At 34.3% G+C, this 20102-nt stretch overlaps 1 protein-coding gene across 1 annotated transcript; it reads right to left on the bottom strand.

The window, feature by feature from the left end:
• Window positions 1–5896: 5896 nt before the first annotated feature.
• LOC143552915 (serine/threonine-protein phosphatase BSL3-like) lies at window positions 5897–11409 on the bottom strand. The gene is made up of 11 exons (XM_077043022.1): window positions 11028–11409; window positions 10456–10516; window positions 10268–10346; window positions 10093–10172; window positions 9891–9985; window positions 9704–9803; window positions 8876–8945; window positions 8418–8519; window positions 8223–8304; window positions 6199–6378; window positions 5897–6069 (listed from the first exon to the last, which is right to left on the bottom strand). Exons 1-11 carry the CDS (start codon window positions 11407–11409, stop codon window positions 5897–5899), a joined length of 1404 nt encoding a protein of 467 aa, XP_076899137.1.
• Between the last annotated feature and the right edge of the window lie 8693 nt (window positions 11410–20102).

Here is a 20102-nt window from a genome sequence, read left to right as displayed (position 1 = left end):
ATTTCCGGCACCAACTTTTAATGTTTTTCGGGATTGGCCCTTTCAATATTAGTACCGGAATATTTTTTAGTGATTTTTGGGAGCGGTACTTTCGATGCCAGTACCGAGCTCCTCCGTATTATTTTTGTAACTAATTAAAACTTGTAAATAAAAAAAACACGAGATTTATGAAATATTAGCCGAAAAATATGAAAAAAATAATTGAACAAGTGAGATATTATTGCATATACGAGGTGTGTAATTCATCCACTAAGAGCCATACAAGGCGTACAGAGCCTATACGAACACATGGCCACAAAGAACTATATGAGACATCAGGACCTATACGACTCATATAGGCCTATACAAGTCGTATAGACTGAAAAAAGCTTTTGCTTTGATTTTTTCATAACATTATTTATACGGGTCATATAGTAATAGACCTATACGACTCATATAGACATATGCATATATCATGCGGGTTTGTACGTAGCATTCTTTTCTAAAACCTAACGTTTCATAGGTTCTCTTAAACACTTTATTCATGAGTTTATTAATATCCATATTAACAAACAGGAATCATATCACTTTCATTCACATTCTTTTTGTGGAACACACAACACAATAATGCAATGTACACCTAGTCAGGTAAACGAGGTGTCAGTACAATGTGCACATTCCCACATTATTAACTATTTTGTTGATAACAAATAATTATATAACTTATTATGTATCTAAGATTGAGTATACACATTATAAGCAAATATTTGAGTGACTTTATTTTCTCACAAAGGTAAACTGTTAAGTGCAACGCTTCAATAGCTTCATACGCAAAGGCGTGACTCGTAACAAATATTTTTGATAGGAACTGGCTTAGTGCCTTAGCCGCTCGCAACCAGTGATGGAGCCATATACTCTCAACCGGGTTCGGCCGAACCCGGTGTTTTTTTCTTTTTTGTTGTTTTATATATAGCCTATAAGTACAAATTAACGAACGAACTCATTCTTGAACGAACCAAATATCTTTAAAAAAAAATATTCGAACCCATTGATTATGAAAATTTCAGTTAAAATTTTTTTAGTAATGAATATTATATTTTTTTTTATAAATTTATAAAATTTAAAAAGCTTTAAAAGAGCTAAAAAAATCCCTAACAAACATTACAAATGAGACAATAAAACTCATATATAGATCATTAAAGAAAAATGCCCAAAATTGTTAATAGAATGGGTTAATAAGCCCAACCGAATTAACGTCAATAAACATAATACGTATATAACAATAAATTAATATAGGCATAAAATAATAGCCAATCAATTTCTTTTTAGCAATGTATTTTATTGAACGTGGACGATATACTTTTTTCATGATAGCGATGTTGCATTTTGTTTATTTGGCTGAGTGATCGACTTGACTCATCCGGACCCAAAAACTTTAACGCCGAAAAAAATCGAGCACCAAAAAATCCTAAACCCGTAAAAATAATTCCTGACTCTGTCACTACTCGCAACACCAATTTATGTTTGAAAAATTTTGGGTACACCACTCTTTTGCGCATTCCCTTTGGATTCATGCAAATATATTTATACTCAATTTGAACATTAAATGCATTAGGGGGCGTTTGGTTCACGGAAAGTTTAAGAAGGAATTGGAATGTTTCAAATGAATTGGATTTGTAATTGGAATTTATTCTGTCCGAAATTAGCAAGATGTTTGGTTCGTAAACTTGTTAACGAAATTTGAATTAGAGAAAATAGCAAATGACTTAATTGCCCCAAAAAACCACCCCTAATTTCCTATAACTTCTCCTTGTCTTCCTGCACCTTCTTCGTTTATGGAATTCAAAATTAATAGCTTCACTTTATTGCTTTAAATTAGCCTCCACAATCAACTGAATGTGTATGAGAATTGCGAATCAACCACCAAAACTGTATTACTATGTGCCCGTGGTGAACTAAAATCCAAGCAAGCGGCGTACAATTCCTCGAAATTGACATCTTGTTCCTCATCATGGTTGCTCGACTTGCTTGGGATTCGAGCACGTTTATGTTGTCATGTTCACTTCGCTTGAATTTGTGTTGGTTCAATTGTTTAGGTTTTCATCTTTGATTTATGGGTTAATCATTCGATTATTTGTATAGTTGATTTTGGAATCTACAAGCTCACTTCAAGTTTGTTGATTTATGGTGGACTACAGTTTGGTTAATTTGGTTTTATGATTTTGGCCTCAATGTTTCAAGTTTATAAATTGTTTAGCTGGAGGACGAATTGCTTATATGTGTGAAGGGGTTTATGGTAAGTATTGAATATTCCATTGGAATGCTTAAATTCTATCAATGGAGTGGAAATGTTGAAATGTAACATCCCGGCTAAAGCGTAAACGCTTGAGTGTGATGTACAGATTGCTCAAAACACATGTGACACTATTAAGTGATAATATTATCATTAATTGGTTTAAACATCATATACACAAGTTTGTAAACAAGAAATGCAATAAAATATAAATACAAATAAACATCTTGTCCATTTGTTTAAATAACCTAAGTTTAGTGTCTTCTCCAAGTATCATCCTCTAATGCTTGTACCTTTAGCATATATATAAAATACGGTCAACTAACTTAATAGTTGGTGAGTTTACACAAGTTTTGTATTAATACGTAAAAACCATGCAATTCCGTGAAGCTTGTGAAAATTAAATTAATTCGCATGCAATGTCCTTTCTAGTCAATAACAACCAACGTACTCGAATCGGGGGTCCCTTTTTCACTAGATACAACTGCCCCTGAGTGCAAAGGGGGACGTATAATTATACTTATTGAGGCAACCACTTGCTGAGCACATAATCAAGTAAGTACATAAACACACAAGTCCACGATATGAATTGCAGTTTCATAACTGAGTATAAAATCAATTGCGTTGAATAGGATATATATGCTACCCCTAAAATGTAAAAGCGTTTAAAAGGGGATGTGAGAAACTCACATCGAAATCGAAGATAAACTTGAAATGTAAACCGAAAGCGCAAAAAGGAAACCGAAGCAACCGAACTTCAATAACTATAATTAAAACAAAAACGAAATCTAACTAACGGGATTATAAAAGTTAAATATTTTGGTTAAAGGGATATTGTATTATTTTATCATATTTTATAGCATATTATAGCATTTTATAAAATAACATTATTATCAAGTTTTAACGATTTTATATTATTTTAATATTATTTAAAATTAAGAGTTTGTTACTAAATGAGAAATATATTATTTACGAAGCACGAGTTTTACGTTTACGAGTTAGAACTAATTTAACGGTTTAACGAATACACTACATAACTAAAGTTGGTTTAACGAATAAGCTACATAACTAAAGTTTAATGATTCACGATTAATGAACGAAATAGAATTAAAGGGTAACGATTATGAAAATTGATTTTATATGGGAAAAATGGTGAAATATAATTTATAAAAATTTTATTTGGTTTAAAATGATTTTATTTGATTTATCTTGATTTTTAACTAATTTATTTAATTAATATATTTATTAAAGCTATCCTAAAAAAATGAAGAAAACCATAGCCTGACCCAGGTTTCGAACCTGAGTCCATGTGTTCACAGCCTCGCATATTAACCAACTGATCCAGCTATCAATTCAGTTTAAGAATGAAAACAAATAAATATATATAAGTATATAACAATAAGTCAAGTTCATCTTCTATAATACAAAATCCTAGATATTCAATTCTCTAAATTGGTTTCGTGTATGGTTAGATTATGTAAAGGGGTTTCGATATATAGACAAAAACGAACAAAAAATCTACGTTAATTACCTGGAACAAAAACCGTTTGATGGTGAACAGAGACTCGCCGGTAACATGTTTATTGGACGGAATTTGGGTATATTAGAGAAAGTGTTAGAGAGCAATTGAGAGGTATGAGCGGGTTTGCACTAGCCGGTATGTTCTATTAATCCGACTGTTCCGAGATTAATTGGGCCGTTATTTGATCGTTAATATGCGTGATTATGACCGATTAATGATTTACGTTGGCGGAATAAATTATTACAGTTATTGTTTGATGATAAAATGACGTTTTGGTTGAGTTTTGATGGTCGCCGGAAAATATTCTTCGTCGCCAACAGGGGAGTCATCGACATGGGTCTGATTTTCGGGTTTGAAAAGTAACGAATGTTATATGAAATCCCATGATTAAAGGAATTTGGAGGAAAACATTTAAATTTCATTTTTATCTTGTGCTAACCAAACATGGTTTTGGATGGAAAACATTCCAATTCCAACCTAAATTTTAAAGGATTCTATGAACCAAACAGGACCTTAGTGTATTACTTGTCACATAAGCCCTAGAGCTTCCCCTAGAGCTTGACAGCAGAACTCGAAATGACGTAGCCGCATAAGTCCAAAAGGATGCATCTGGGAAATGCTAGGGCACGATGCAAATATTGTCCATCAAATTATGTTGATGATTCGAAAGCTGGTATCTCAAATATGAGAAATCATATCCCAAAATGTAAGGGTAATCCAGAAAATGATTCTTCCAAGCAGTCAAATCTTGCATTTAGTGAAGAGAAGGATGAGGAAACTGGTGATAGTAAAGTTTGTTTACAATCCTTTAGGTTTGATCAGAAAAAAGTTAAGAGACAAATCGCAATAATGGTGATTGTTGATGAGCTGCCTTTCAAATTTGTTGAAAATGAGGGATTTAGAAGACTCATGAAGATATGTCAGTCAGCACTTGTTGTTCCATCTCGAAGCACAATTCAAAGGGTATTTCTTGAAGTAAAGGCTAAGCTTAAAGCTCAAATGAAAAGGTCAGCTAATAGAATTTGTTTGACGATTGATACATGGACATCTTTGCAAAGAATCAACTATATGTGCCTCACCGCACATTATGTTGATGAAAACTGGAATTTGCAAAAGAAACTGATCAACTTCTGTCCTATTTCCAGCCATCGAGGAAAGGATATTGGACGATCGGTTGAAAACTGTTTGATTGATTGGGAGTTGCAAAATGTTATGACTGTTACAGTTGACAATGCTTCTAGCAATGATGTTGCGGTTGAGTATTTAGTTGGAAAATGATGAAATGGAATGATAAGTGTCTTATTAAAGAAAAATGGACACATGTGAGGTGTATTGCACATATAATGAATTTAGTTGTGCAAGATGGACTAAAGGAGGTAGGAGTCTCTGTTGATCGTATTAGGGCTGCTGTTCGGTGGGTTAGACAATCACCGGCGAGATTGAAAAGATTAAGGAATTTTCTGTGTTGGAAGGAGTTGACTGTGAAAAGTCTTTAACTTTGGATGTTCCTACTCGTTGGAACTCTACTTATTTGATGTTGACTGTCGCAAGTGAGTATAAAAGAGTATTTGAATGTTTTATATAGGAGGACTTGGTGTTTTTTCGTGATCTTGAGGAGGGGCATGGGGTGCCAGATTTAAACGATTGGGGTAATGCAACAAGGTTGAGAAGTTTTCTTGGTCATTTTTATAAGCTCACTATTAGAGTTTCATGTATTAATTATGATCTTATTTAACTTTTTAGTGTATATAAATATATATTCATTTGATCTATTATTTCATTTGATGATTTTGTGCTAATATCTTTTAGGTACAAAGTACATTACCTCAAACACATATTTGGACTCCATTAGTTATATAAATACAGTTTTGAAAAATTTTCATACAACAGAAGATGAGGAGTTGAAAAGGATGGCTGAGTCAATGACATTGAAATTTAATAAGCATTGGGGTGATGTCAGGAAATTCAACCTGATGGTGTTTATTGCTTCTCTTTTTGATCCGAGGACAAAGTTGGGGTATCTTAACATCAATCTTCGAGGTATGTATGGGAATGAGCTAGGGGATCAAGTTTATCAATTGTGTGAAGAAGCATTGTATAACTTATACAGAATTTGGTTGTCGTATTCTGTCATCACCAAATCCATACCGTCCAGGAGGCCTCCCACCTACCTGGGCATTAGAGGCTGCAGCTGCAGCAGCTGCATGTGATGCTGCTGATGTCATTTCAGCAGCAGCCAGGTCTTCAGCAACTAAAAGATCATCTAACAATACCCCTGCAGTTAAAAAGCAACAGTAAATATTGCACCGTAATACCAAAATTAAATAAACTGACTGACACAGGTTACTTTTTGGAAATATGAATTAGTGTATCAAGAAAACTTTTAACGCAGATCATGTATTACCTCCGCGTAGACCACCATATATGAAAATTAGATCACCTACAGCAGCAGCTGCATGCCTACATCGCCTTGTTAATTCAACCGCAGCATCTCCACCGGCAGCATCAGCACTGTATCTGCCAGTCCTTGGAGAGGTTACAACAGATTTTGTATCACACCAAACTCCTGCTGCAGTATCAAGAACTACACAAAAGAAAATGCAAAAAAAAAAAAGAAATGAGAAATATTTGAAAAGATCATACCAAGTATATACAAACAAAACTAAAAGTAAAATTGCAATTATAATAGCCCTCGGTAGCAGATCCTCAACATTCTATTCTTTATACAAATCCAAATCAGCTATTTTTCCATATAAATCCTAAATTTATCTAAGTTAATGTCAAATAACCTTTTATTATGTTACTATGTTTTAATTTATTTCTTGACAACTTGTTTGTTACTGTTTCGTTTTACTATTAAATTATAGCCTGATAAAGTAGCATAAGCCTGCAGTATCTAGGGGGTGTTTGGCCTAGCTTATTTAACCATGCTTATAGCTTTTTTTTATAAAATAAGCTTAATTTGGTGTTTGGTTTAGTTTTTAAGCTTATGCTTATAAGCTTATAATAAGCTAATTTGAAGAAGCTTATTTGAAGTTGGTTTTTAAGCTTATTTGTGTAAGGGTGTAAGTTACTCATTTGCCCTCAAATGAAATGGTTTAATCCATTTAACTCCATCTCACTCCTATTAATTTTTAACAAATCAATTAGTAATTAATATGCATAATTAATGTATATTGTTCATTTTAACCTGTGAAAAGCATAATCCATGGGCCTTTTTAACAAACTTGACACTAGTGTAGAGTGGTTTAATGCATATTTAAAGTGGCAACATCTTTATTCAAGAAATACTTAATGGTCATCCGAAACGTTGTTATGAAGTTTTTAGGCTTCACGTACCGGTATTAAAAATGTTATGTTCGGATCTTTCAACGCATTACGAGTTGAAACAAGCACGCAATATTTTTGTTTACAAGTCAGTTGGGATTTTCAATGAAGCATTGCGTAGGCCCGAATTTTCAATGAATGTTTATTGAATATTAATGTATATTTGTAGAAGTTTTACGTCATTCTCGATATAAATTTATCCAAAAATGATGGTATAACTCATAAAAATAAAGTAGATACATATAAAATATAAGTTATGTGATGATATGTAACCATGCAGTTTGACGTCATTCTCGATATAAATTTATCCAAAAATGATGGTATAACTCATAAAAATAAAGTAGATACATATAAAATATAAGTTATGTGATAATATGTAACCATGCCCCTTTTGGTCATTTTACTAACATAAGCCAAACAAAAAAAGCTAACACAAACGCTTAAAAAGAGCTTATCAACTTGCAGAATATAAGCTGATCCAAACACATAAAAAGAGCTTATCAAATGATAGAAAATAAGATATAAGCTCATTTGAAATATAAGCATAAGCTAAAAAAAATAAAGCTAGGCCAAACACCCCCTAGTCAAGATCCAGTAATTTGTCATCATAAAGAGCCAACTTGAAATTCAAAGCTAAAGAAAGAAATATTGGTTGCTTAAATTGCTTAATATTCTGACATAATGAAAGATTAACACATAAACCTTATTATTGCAATCTATGCAGTCAATATCACAGATATATCTTGGTTATCGGTCCCTTGATAAAATATCGGTACCGATAATATTGGCGATATTGGACCGATATATCACTGATATTCCCGATAACATTCCCGATATCAGTATTTTAAGTCTTAATTAATGTTAGTGTTTTGCGAGTCGCAGAAAGGTTAATTTGTTATTGGTAAGAGGGTATAATGAATTATTAGTGTTAAATTGCTATATATATGAATTCTACATGATATTAAAATTGCTGATATCCCACCGATACCCCACCACGATAACCGATATCTCAAATATCGGTCCTTGACTAGCATCCAATATTTGTCTGCATTAACTGCTTAGATTGCAATAAATGAGGTCAAAAGTAAACCCAAATCATACCTGCCACACTAGATGAGTCCTCCACCATGCGACCACCACCAAGTGCCCCACCAGATACATGGAGCCTAGCGTTAACAAAAACCTAAACACAATAAATGAACACCTTTAAGCACTCTGTGTGTTTGTTTGGGTGTGTTTGTGTAAGTTTTAATGTGTCAGTGTGTGTTCTATAACTAGTATCGAAAAAGAACGAACCGCTGCATGTTGATAACGAGGAGATGGTGAAACCCCAGGAGCGATGGCCCATTCCCATCTACCATCTTTGTGTTTTGCAAGTCCATAAGCACTTGCCAAAGGCTGCAGGTATGATATTGAAAACAATACCAATTAGCTTTGGTTAACACAAAATCATTACAAAAAGCATAAAAATCCACAGGGTTCATGGGATGATTAAAGTATAAACAATTAAAACACTTCTGCCAGAAAATGAAAGATCTTGAACGAATTGTTAACAGTGTTCTTTTAACTTTTTGAAACCCAAGTCATTAGGGTTCTCAGTACGTTTCATAGTTTTAATATTCTTGCTTTGAAATTACATAGACAAATGTGGGTGCAACTATAACATATTGCTCACCACACTATTTCATAGTTTTAATATTCTTGCTTTGAAATTACATAGACAAATGTGGGTAAAACTATAACATATTGCTCACCACACTATTTGCATCCCGGCCTCCACAAAGCAAAAGAAGACCATCAGAACGTGCACTTGCAGTAGCATACCTACAGAGTGGAAGAATCCAATGAGAGAGCTAAAAATTATAAGAACCATTAGGCAAACATAGGTAAAAGGAAAAACATTAGCTTGACTTGTCAGATTGGAATGTAAAAGATAGCCTAAAATGCTAAGCATCGGGTTAATAGAAATATATAAGCTTAACAAAGAGACCAATCAAATACAAAGTTATCAAAACTTCAAGAAATGTAATAGGTCTTCTATTGCATCCCTGTGAAAATATCATTTTTTGTAACTTGATCGAGACAAACTTTACTACATATATCATATAATAATGTAAGAGATCACCAGTGTGGCCCCTTTATCATTTCGGTAACTTTAATGAGACGAACTTTATCAGACAGATGGCAGTCCAAAAAATTCTAAATTAGTGTTTTCACTTAAAGATAGATAATGTGGAGTTTATTTAGCATATTCACTAAGATAAATTACCATAATTATCCTGGTTGTAAATAAAAAATAAAAAAATCTTGGAAAAACAATATGTAAACAGGAATGAAAACTAGAATCATAAAATATATTTTGGAGATCCAGCACTTATACTTATTATATCATGTAGTAATAAGCATAGCTTAGCAACTGCTTTAGGAAGGATGAAGTAAATACAGGCAGCCATAGAGATCTTTGTTAACAATCCATAAATTTAAGAAAGCACAAATATACGATATCATTGTCAAAGACAAATTATAAAAACAATTTCTCATAAAATTATCTTATTTGGCAAAAATAATATTAGTAGGCGTACATGCATGGTGGCGGACCCTCTCCCTCTGGTTCCAATTTCCGCCATTCATATGGTTTTGCAGCTGTATCCAGGGCCCACACATCAGCGAGAGGCCGCTTTCCTGTTTATAAAGCATGGCATGCGTTAATTATGTTTAAAACAAACAATAACACCTTATCTGCTAAAGCAAAACATGGTAGAGGCTGACCATCGTTTCCACCAATAGCCATCAGATATCTTTGTCCCACCAAAGCCATGACATGCCCGTATCGTGGGCCTGGACCTGGGCCTTGGACCACCACTCTACAAAAGTAAACATTTTATTAAGCATATTTGCAATACTGGGAGTCTGGCACTATCAAGATATGCAGATATGTACAACAAAGGAATAAAATGTTTCAAACTCAAACCTATGCCATCGAGGTCGTTGTTGTGTTAGGTCAAGAACATGAAGATCCTCGGCAGACAGACCAGCTGGACCAATCCCACCCTTTGTTGGAGTAAATAGCATTGAATTAAAATGTAAACAATTTAGCAGCAAAATAGAAAGTCGTATAGAGTTGCTATAGTTCCAAATTAGCACACCTGAATGACGACCATTGTACCCACAGCAGTTGCCACGTGTGCCGCCCTTGGTGTAGGCGGTTCTCCAAAGGGAGTTATTCTGCAAATTCCTCGGTTATATATTGGATTGGGAAAGTATTTCATTTCATTTGGAGCAATAAATAAATATAAAATGAAGAAAAAAATAACTTATTATAAAAAACACTAACCTAGACCATTTATTTGTTAATACATCATAGCAATGCACGTCAGCAGTCGCGCCATATAGACCTGTGATACAAAAAACACATCAAATCAGGCTTTAAGAACACTTGAAAGTAATCACATGCCTGCAAGAATGTGCCACTAATAATGAAAAGTAAAATCGTATCCTAAAGTTCTTATCTTAAGTCAAAAGTTACTAAGTATCTAACTATCTAAAAGCAACCTCTTTATCCGTACAAAAAACCTATATAAAGCCTGAATCCAGTTGTAAACATGTGCAAAACTGCAAATCACATGCTTTCCTCCTAATTTAACTTTGTAGTTTCCCAAAGTCAACAACATCTATGCTTTTTGGCACAATACCTACAATGCTAATTGCTAAATACAGATAGTAGCCTAGCATGAAAAATGAAATTGAAGTCTCGAATAAATTAGGCTTCCGATTCACTTCAATTAATTAACACCGATGCAATCAATGGAACTCAACTAATGCAGTCTACACTTATATCTAACAAAACTAATTCAATATCCAAGGTTCAACAAACACAATTAAGCATTAATTCCACCAAAAACATACGTATTCCCGCGCCTCCAGCCGACGTAGGCGTCCCAGCATTCGCCGAATTCCCTTCGAGAGCCGTCGCACCACCAAACAATATAACCCTAGGCCCCATATAACTCGCCGTCCCTTCCTCCCCAACCGCAGCAACAGCCGTCAACGTATGTCCACACCTCGGCCCCGGCCCGTCCTCCTTCTTCTCCAGTATCGCATTCACCACCGAGTAATTCGGCGCGTGCCTCGGCCCGCTCACCGGCGAGTGAGCCGACGCCATAGGAGCCGGAGGAGACGAAGCATCATCAGCCGTGGCCGGTGGCGTCATCTCCGGTCCGTTACTCTCGAGGACACGAGCAAAGGCGCTGACGTCAGGCGGTGACGTCATGGACGAATCGACATCCATTTCTCGCCGATTGGAAGCCGTTAGTGTCTAGTCTAGATCGGAGATTTAATCAGTGATTCGCATTCATGAGGTTGAATTACGGTATATATTATAATTGTGAAATGAAACCCTAGGTTGAGGTAAAACCCTAACTAATTAAACGCTTTATGTATATATATGGAATTAGGTTTACGGAGAGTTATAAGAGGTGAGATATTAATATTATTATTATGGATGCCGGCGGTACGGAGCGGTGATACGGCGGAGTGAGATCGGATTCGATTGGGTTTCGGGTGGTGATGATGAAATGAAGGAGAGAGGATGTTTTTCGAAAATAATAATTGGTAATAAAAATTAAAAAAGGAAAGAAATTGATGAAATCATAATAATAATAATAATAATAATAATAATAATAATACTGATCACATATTTGTTGCTTTACTTAATTTTTTATTTTATTTTTTGGTTAGTAGCATACTAGAACCATTTCTGCTTGTCAGTGTCATAGAAATCCTGGTGCGTCAGTGAGACGGTGAGATACGTACTAGCGATTACTCGAGATTAATACTAATAGAATTTATAAACTGTATAAATTTTCAAATATACATATATATTTCAAATTTTATGTATAACATTTTCAATTTTGAGTCTTTGACTGAATTTGGGCAGATTGGGATTAATAAGCAACAAGTCGTTGATGTAGCGACTAGCGATTAATTGTAGATTAGTCGGCGCCTAAACTGCTACCAGGTAATTCTCTATCTTAGCGATGAGCTCGGGATGGTACCAGTACCAACTACCAACCGATACAATATCGATACGGGTATTTCTTGCAAAATTATGAAAATAACGGTATTGGAAACTCAAAACTTGGTACCGATTCAGTGCTGGTAATGAAAGCGCTCATCCCTATATCTCTATAATTACATTAAAGATCACAATATTTTCTATTTTTTTCAATTAAATAAGACCTTTTTTATACCTTTATCATTACTTTTCCCCTCGTATCCACTCAAAACCACTTTGAACAAATACAATATTTTTCCAAATTTACTCATTAACAATAATATTTTATCTCTCTTTCATTTACAACTTCTCCATATAATGTAAAGAATCCATTCGTGTGTGTGTGTGTGTGTACAGGGGAGGAATCTTTTGAGAACAATATTGAGTTGTAAGAACTTAAAAACTCTATTCTATGCCACACATTTTATTAGGTGGATTGGAATATATGGTTGAGATTAAATATGGCAAAAAAATCAAAGTAGGAAAGAGAATAAAGATGTAAGTGGTTACACTAACTTTTACGTCCGTTACACATGTGTAAAAAGTCGGCTCGTTGCGTAAAAAATTCTGTAATTTTTTTACGTGTATGTAACTTAAAAATATTACGCATGTGTAAAAAAAAAATCGTTACACTGAGTTCTTTCGAGTTCTTAAAACTCAAAGGGGTTCTCATTTGAAATCTCCCATATATATATATATGTGTGTGTGTGTGTAGGATCAGGATCATGTGAGAACTTTTTAGGAATTGAGAACTATGAAAACCATTTTGGACCACAAAAAAACCCAAAAATAAAAAAAATCATAAAACAAAAAAAAACACCAAAACAAAAAAAGTAAAAAAACCAAAGTTCTTATTTATCATCCTGGTTTCTAAAAAAAACGTAAAAAAAATTCTCGGTTTAGCTAAATTATACATATACATATATGTATAATATGTACATATATGTACACACATGTTTTTTTCCTATACACATATGTATAATTTAAGGTAAATGATAATGTACATATGTGTACATTACATAACTAGAGATTAAATGAAAGTATACATATGTGTATAGGTATAATACGAATTAAAAAGAAAAAAAAATCGGGTTTTTTTATTATACATATATGTATAATATGTACACACATGTTTTTTCCTATACACATATGTATAATTTAAGGTAAATGATAATGTACATATGTGTATATTACGTAACTAAAGATTAAATGAAAGAATACATATGTGTATAGGTATAATACGAATTAAAAAGAAAAAAAAATCGGTTTTTTTTTAATGAAACCGGAATGAAATATAAAAATTTTGGTTTTTTTTACTTTTTAAAATTTCCGGTTTTGTGTGTTATATAATTTTTTAAATAGATTTTTTAGAGGGTTTTTTTAGTGGTCTAAAATGGTTCTCAAAGTTCTCAATTTGCCAATGGTTCTTTTAGGATCTTTACCTTATATATATATATATATATATATATATATATATGTATATATATATATATGGGGAGTTATTTATTAGATGTTGTGGCTTTTTTATTAAAAATTTTATGTAATTAAAAACGAAATCTAATATAAAATTATATATATATATATATATACATGAGTTGTGAAAACTCTAGAAACCCATTCTCAACCATATGTTTTTAATTAAAGATTAAATCTTGTGGTCCACAATTAAAGTTAATAAAAAAATATATAAGTTAATTTATATTTTCTCTCTCCTGAAAACATATAAAAAAATTAGTAAAAAATGTAAAAAAATAGCAAAACATTTTTTTATTTTTTCTATGTTTTGTATTAAATGTAACAACATATATTACATGAAACAAAAAAAAAACGATGTTACATAGGGTTTTCACGGGTTTTCACAACTCAGGTGAGTTTTCATTCTATACTTTGCCTATATATATATATATGGGACTGTTTAGTGGAGAAGTCATACTAGGGTGAGAAGTGCGAGAAATAATTTATAATCATTGATTAAATTGATCAATGGCCAACATTGATTATGGCTTTTTTTGTAAATATTTATAGCTGGTTATTAATGCTTTTAAACAAAAAGGACACTTTTGTAATTTGCCTATAGATGTAAATAAAGAAAGCTAATTATTGTCAACAAAATCCCTAAAAATAGCATCTTCCTTTCTGTAAATCACACAAGCAAACAATGTTAGCACAAAATATTTAGATTTTGGTTCGCTGATTCGTCAAAATTGACTCCATGTTTGCTGAAGGGTGTGTCGTTTGTATTTAAAAAGCTCATTTTAAGATTAAACCCTAATTTAATTTGGGTTTGTAGTTTGGTGCTATAAGGACGTCGGGGTTACTGTGAAGGTTAGTTTGATCGATTTAATTAGTTTAATTGTTTAGTTAGAGTCTTGAAACCTGCAATAATTTCTTAATTGGTTAATTTTGATGGTTTAATTATGGTCTTTAAACCTAATTAGAGGTTGTGAAGCCTGCATTTTGTTCTTTGATATTTGAGATGCATACATCCATAATTTGAACATAATTTTAGTTGACTGATTTATTGATTTGGAGATAAAATTAGGGTTTTTTTTTGTAACACCAGTTTCTTTGAATTTGGGTATAAGAGTGTTCATATAATAGATCCATTTAAAAATTCGACTTCTTTGAACTAAATTTCATAAAGAGATTGGATTTTGGTAGATTGTAGGGTTGTGTATGTTCACATAGTAAGGTGTGTAGGTAATTTTTATTTTGTATAGGCCTATGTAAGTTCATTATTTTGTTATTCAAGCAATAAGGAAAAGTGATAGAATTGTAGAGAATAAAGCATATTGCAAGACCTACGTTGTTTCTTATAATTAACTTTAATATGCACTACATGATATATCTTAAACTAATTCTTCTTGAACGTGGTTGTATAGTTTTACCTACACTGCATATGGTTTTCTACATTGTAACGTGTGCGGTTTTTATAGAGAATCTATATACTGTGCATGATAATGTAAGTTCATTGTGTAAAATCTAAAAGTAATATGTATTATATGTGTATACATGTGTAGGATTATGTGAGTTCATGTGTAGGTCAGTACCCATTTTGTGTAGCACTATGTAACTTAACATAATAAAGTGTGTAGGTAATATGTATTTTGTGTAGGTCTATGTTAGTTCATGCATTAGTTCTTGTGTGATTATGTGTAGGATTATGCATGGCAAACTTAAAAATGTGTAATTATGTTACTTAATAGTATAACCTAAAAACTACGAGCGTAGGTAAATGTATGTGTAGGTTTCATTTTTGAGGATATTTATGTATATTAAAACTTATTTTTGCCTAAATGATTTTTTAACAGTGTAGGTATTTGTGTCGTTTGGGAAAACTAGAAGTGCACAAATTGCTAAAATTTCAATGTTGATTCTAAACATCATAGGGACTTTTGTGTGTGAACAACTATAATTTACATGTTTGATTTGTATGTGTTGATATAAGTAAATTGATTTTGGGTTTACTAAAACATAAAGTTTATTTGGCATTATGTGGATTTAATCTCTTATTTGTTTTATATGTTGTGACATGTATTAGGTGTGTATGAATGTTCATGGAATTGTATACGAACTATGGAGTATGTCAAACAAGCCAAGAAACTGTATATTTTGAAGTTATACCGTAGGTATGTATGTGTAAGATTTGTGGAGATGTGTGTAGGCTTATTAAATTTGTTTGGGTTTTAGTATTACTATTATTGTTTAACGTGTATATGATAATAACGGTTCATGTGCATGACATTCCGTTCTTTTTATAACTTTGTTTTAGGGTATAGTAAACCCTAATTGACCCATTCATTATTAAATGGGCCATAACTACTACCTATATATTTCAATCTTCAAAATATTATACTGAAAGTAGGAGTCGTTGTACTTTGGACTTTAATGATTGAAGAAGTAGCATACGCACGTAATGAAGTAGGACCCAAAGAGCTCACACATACGACAAAAGTACATATCATGTCTCTACGACATTAACATTAGAATTAGATTTCTTTGAATATAATTAACCAGTGAGTTATTTTCTTTAACTATTCTTATAAACAATTGAAGCTAAACCTGGCGTTCAAAGAATTTGAGATTGTGATCAAAGCAGAAAGTGGTGTTACTAAGTCAAGGATTAAATTTGTAGCAAGGATTATGCATTGAGAAAATCCTTGAGGCATATTGAGACGTTCATCGGGTAAAGAATTTGGGATTGTTTATTTTGTGAAGAATCACTAAGGTGTCGTTAATAAAAAACACACAGTGTAGGGATTTTTGAGTCTATGTATTATATGATGATTTGTTTGTTTGGTATGTTGATCTATTTATCCATGTATAGTAGTGTGTATGTATGTATACGGATATGCTGACTTTGAAATTTTGTTGGATATGAGATAAAAATTAACAGCTATATAACGTGTAAAATAAAAAATATATTAAAACTGTTATAGGATATTTAGAAAAAAAAACTAAATTGACAAAAAGATGTTCATAGAAAACACAATAGGAATTTTACAAATAACTAGATTGGCAAGATCGAAATTTTTAACTGACAAATCGGAATTTTAAACTATTTTTATGATAAAAATGATGATGAATAGTTAATAGTTAAAAGAATATAAATTAATAAAAAAACAAAAGTATATAATTCTAATAAACTATGCTTGGATTCATGAAATTAATATTAACGTTTTCTTAAATTTTAAACTAACAAAGATATATAATAATTGTTTAGTAAAATTTAAACTTCAAAAACCATAATACTTACTAACTAAAAGAAATTATGATCTTCAAAAACCATAACACATTTTAACCTTACGTGTTTCGACACCCTAGGTAGCGGTGTTGGTGGCCTCTTATTGTTCTTTTAATGGTGGTTTTGTTGTTAGCTGTTACCCGGGGGCCGGGGATGGGGAACGTGCTTCGTCTCCCGTTGCCGGTTTCTGTTACGAAACCCTAAGCGGTGGCGGTGGTCAGGTGGATGGAGAGGCCACCCGTAGGGAAGCCGTTGTCTATCGTTGCCAGGTTTTGATTTGAAACTCTTGGTAGCGGTGGATTTGTGGTGGCAGTGGATGTTTGTGGCTGCTTATTGTAGTATGTAGTTCACCGCCATTTGTTACTCCGTGTTTCTGTCGTTTTGGTTGTCTACAGCTATGACGATCATGTATCTGACGATGATAATCGGAACGAGGATGGTCATCTACCGTAGCCGGGTTTATATTAGAAACCCTTGGTGGTGGTGGCTTTGTGTTGACAGTGGGCTATTATGATTGCCGATTATGAGTCGTGGTCTTCATCGGTTTGGTTGAATGCGACTATGATGATCATGTGTCTGAGCCTATGATGACGATCATCTACCGTTTCCGGTTTCCAGTTCGGAACCGTTGGTGGCAAGATATTAAATATGGTACAAAAGTTGTTTGATATGTGTTTTAATGAATTAAGTCGTTATAAAAAAGCTTTTAGTTTTTGTCGTCTTTATCCTTGAGTTAGTTTTCGTCGTCTTTAGCCTTTCAACGCAGCGGAGTTGATGTTTCAGCGTTGGTTGCTCTCTTAAAGACACGCGAAGCGCGGGTAAATAAACTTGTTTAAAATTAAAAAAGTGGCATCTTAGTAGAACAATAAAGAAATAGATTTATTTAATTATATTTAAAAAATGAATCGAGTACTAGCGTATAGAAAAGAAAATTTCGGTGGTAAAATCTAATAAAAGAGAAGTATTTTCGTTCTTTCCTATCACAATTGTAATCGTCGACTGTACTGGTCACTGTCACTCTAGCTATGGTTATCTTGTTAGGAGTGGTTTCTTGTTGTTGACATTAACACTAAGACAACTTGTATGCTACTTGTTTTGTAATATTAATCGTAACTCAAACACAATTAGATCATAAGGAGTTGACCAAGGAAATGTGAATTGAAGGGGGGGAGTTGAGATGAAAGGTGACGAGATGTAGGGTGTAAGTGGGGAAACCGGGAAGAATTCCACGAAATCCACCGGATTTTAAGAAGAAATCGATTTGGTAAAGAAATAGAGAAAATATAACAACGCCCCCCCCCCCAAAACGAAGAAAATGGAGATGATGATGTGGATCCGGGGAGTGGGGTAAAAACGGGATGAATTTGTGTGGCTTTATAGCCAAGTAATCTAAGTAACAACTTATGTTTGTATCTGTCGAAGCATGAAATGAATCTGACCTGATCCATGACGATGTTTCCACGGATTTCGAGATGAACGAACCGCGACTTGATCTTCTTCTTCGATTGCTTGAGACCTGCAATGGCTTTTCGGGGGTGTGGAGGTGACTGCTAAGAAATCCTGAGGATCTCTTGTTTTACAGACACAAAAATAGGGTGGTGGCTCTTATTGAGCATGACCCTCTAACAAGGAGGTGGAGACCTCCTTATATAGAGAGCCTCATGGCCACCATCATGGTACCCTAATGGGCCTAGCCCAGTTAGGGTTACCTCCACAAAACCCCCTCAGCCCAATAACATTGTATTAGTCCATATAATAAAATAAGCCAAACATAATAAATTTAGGGTCGTAAAACCGGGTTTAGTACCATACCCCTACAAGCCCCCCAAGTCCAGTGTTGCTCCTAGGCGTGCAAGCGTTTAGGTGGAGCGCTGGACTTTATAAGGTGTGTTAGGAAATGAGGCGGTTTTCTTTTCCCTTTTCTTCGGCCTTGTCTTTATTGTCTTTGAGTTTTGGGAGGTTTTCTCCATGATGGTGACATGTTGTGATTTTTATGATAATGATGGTGCACTGGCATGAATAAGATATAGCACGCATCATAACAATAGTGGCGCGAGGCCTGATAAAAGATAGAGCGCGCATCTCGATAATGATGCTTAATAGTTTGCGCGCGAGGTAGCTTACGAGCTATAAGAATAATGAAGCTTGCGCGCGAGGCGACTTACGAGCTATAAAATAATGAAGCTTGCGCGCGAGGCGACTTACGAGCTATAAAATAATGAAGCTTGCGCGCAATGTCGACTTACGATAGTGGCGCGAGGCCTGATAAAAGATAGAGCGCGCATCTCGATAATGATGCTTAATAGTTTGCGCGCGAGGCGACTTACGAGCTATAAGAATAATGAAGCTTGCGCGCGAGGCGACTTACGAGCTATAATATGACGATAATGACTGGCCTACAAGGGCCTCTTCTACGCAGGATGACTATCCCAGCTTGTTTTCAAAATAATAATGGAGGCGCAGTCGGCCAGATAATAATAATGTCATATGTGCTTGTGCGACTCGTAGCCGAACCTGCAAAAACATATCAAATTAGCGCGTGGTCGTTTGGGATATTGTTAGGCTCCCGCCCTAAGATTCGGATGTCTTCCATCGCGATAATGTAGTGGTGGTATACCACGATAGTCCCCTAGTTCATTGCTGCTAAATAAAGTTGTCCTTATCCTGATTTTGGGATTAGACTATTCTCATTTGTTGTGCCGCTTACGCATAGGTTTTGGCTTTGTGTCACGCGCAGATGCGCTTGCGCATAGGCTTTGGCTTTGTGTCATGCGCCACGCGCAGATGTTTCATGCGCGTGCGCGTAGACTTTGTGTCATGCGCAGATGTTTCATGCGCTTGCGCATAGGCTTTGGCTTTGTGTCATGCGCCACACGCAGATGTTGTATGCGTGTGCACGTAGACTGTGTCATGCGCCACGCGCAGATGTTGCGTGCGCGTGCGCGTAGACTTTGTGTCATGCGCCATGCGCAGATGTTGCGTGCGCTGATGTGATATGCGTGAGCATGTGATGCGTAAGCATATGTAATATGCGTGAGCATATGTGATGCGCGAGCATAAGTGGTGCATGAGCATGTGATATGCGACTGCGCTCAAGCATCATGGCGGCGCGCATGTAGAATGGCGGAATGGTTGACCCGCGGTGGCGCGCATGTGACGTGGCTTGGTTTAATAGGTTTAATTA

The sequence above is a fragment of the Bidens hawaiensis genome, unplaced genomic scaffold (assembly GCF_021521415.1).
Source record: "Bidens hawaiensis isolate Kalapana, Puna unplaced genomic scaffold, B.hawaiensis_p1.1 tig00017050_1, whole genome shotgun sequence".
In the NCBI taxonomy this organism is placed as follows: Eukaryota; Viridiplantae; Streptophyta; class Magnoliopsida; order Asterales; family Asteraceae; genus Bidens; species Bidens hawaiensis.
Note: the sequence above shows the minus strand (reverse complement) of the source record. Positions and strands in the feature narration are given on the sequence as shown.

Excerpts from the sequence above, each read along its gene's own strand:
- LOC143552915 (XM_077043022.1), bottom strand. The coding sequence starts at position 11,409 with ATGGATGTCGATTCGTCCATGACGTCACCGCCTGACGTCAGCGCCTTT. Across the intron at positions 9,986-10,092 it reads CAACGACCTCGATGGCATAG|AGTGGTGGTCCAAGGCCCAG; the intron begins GTTTGAGTTTGA and ends TTACTTTTGTAG. Across the intron at positions 6,070-6,198 it reads ATATGGTGGTCTACGCGGAG|GGGTATTGTTAGATGATCTT; the intron begins GTAATACATGAT and ends TTTTAACTGCAG.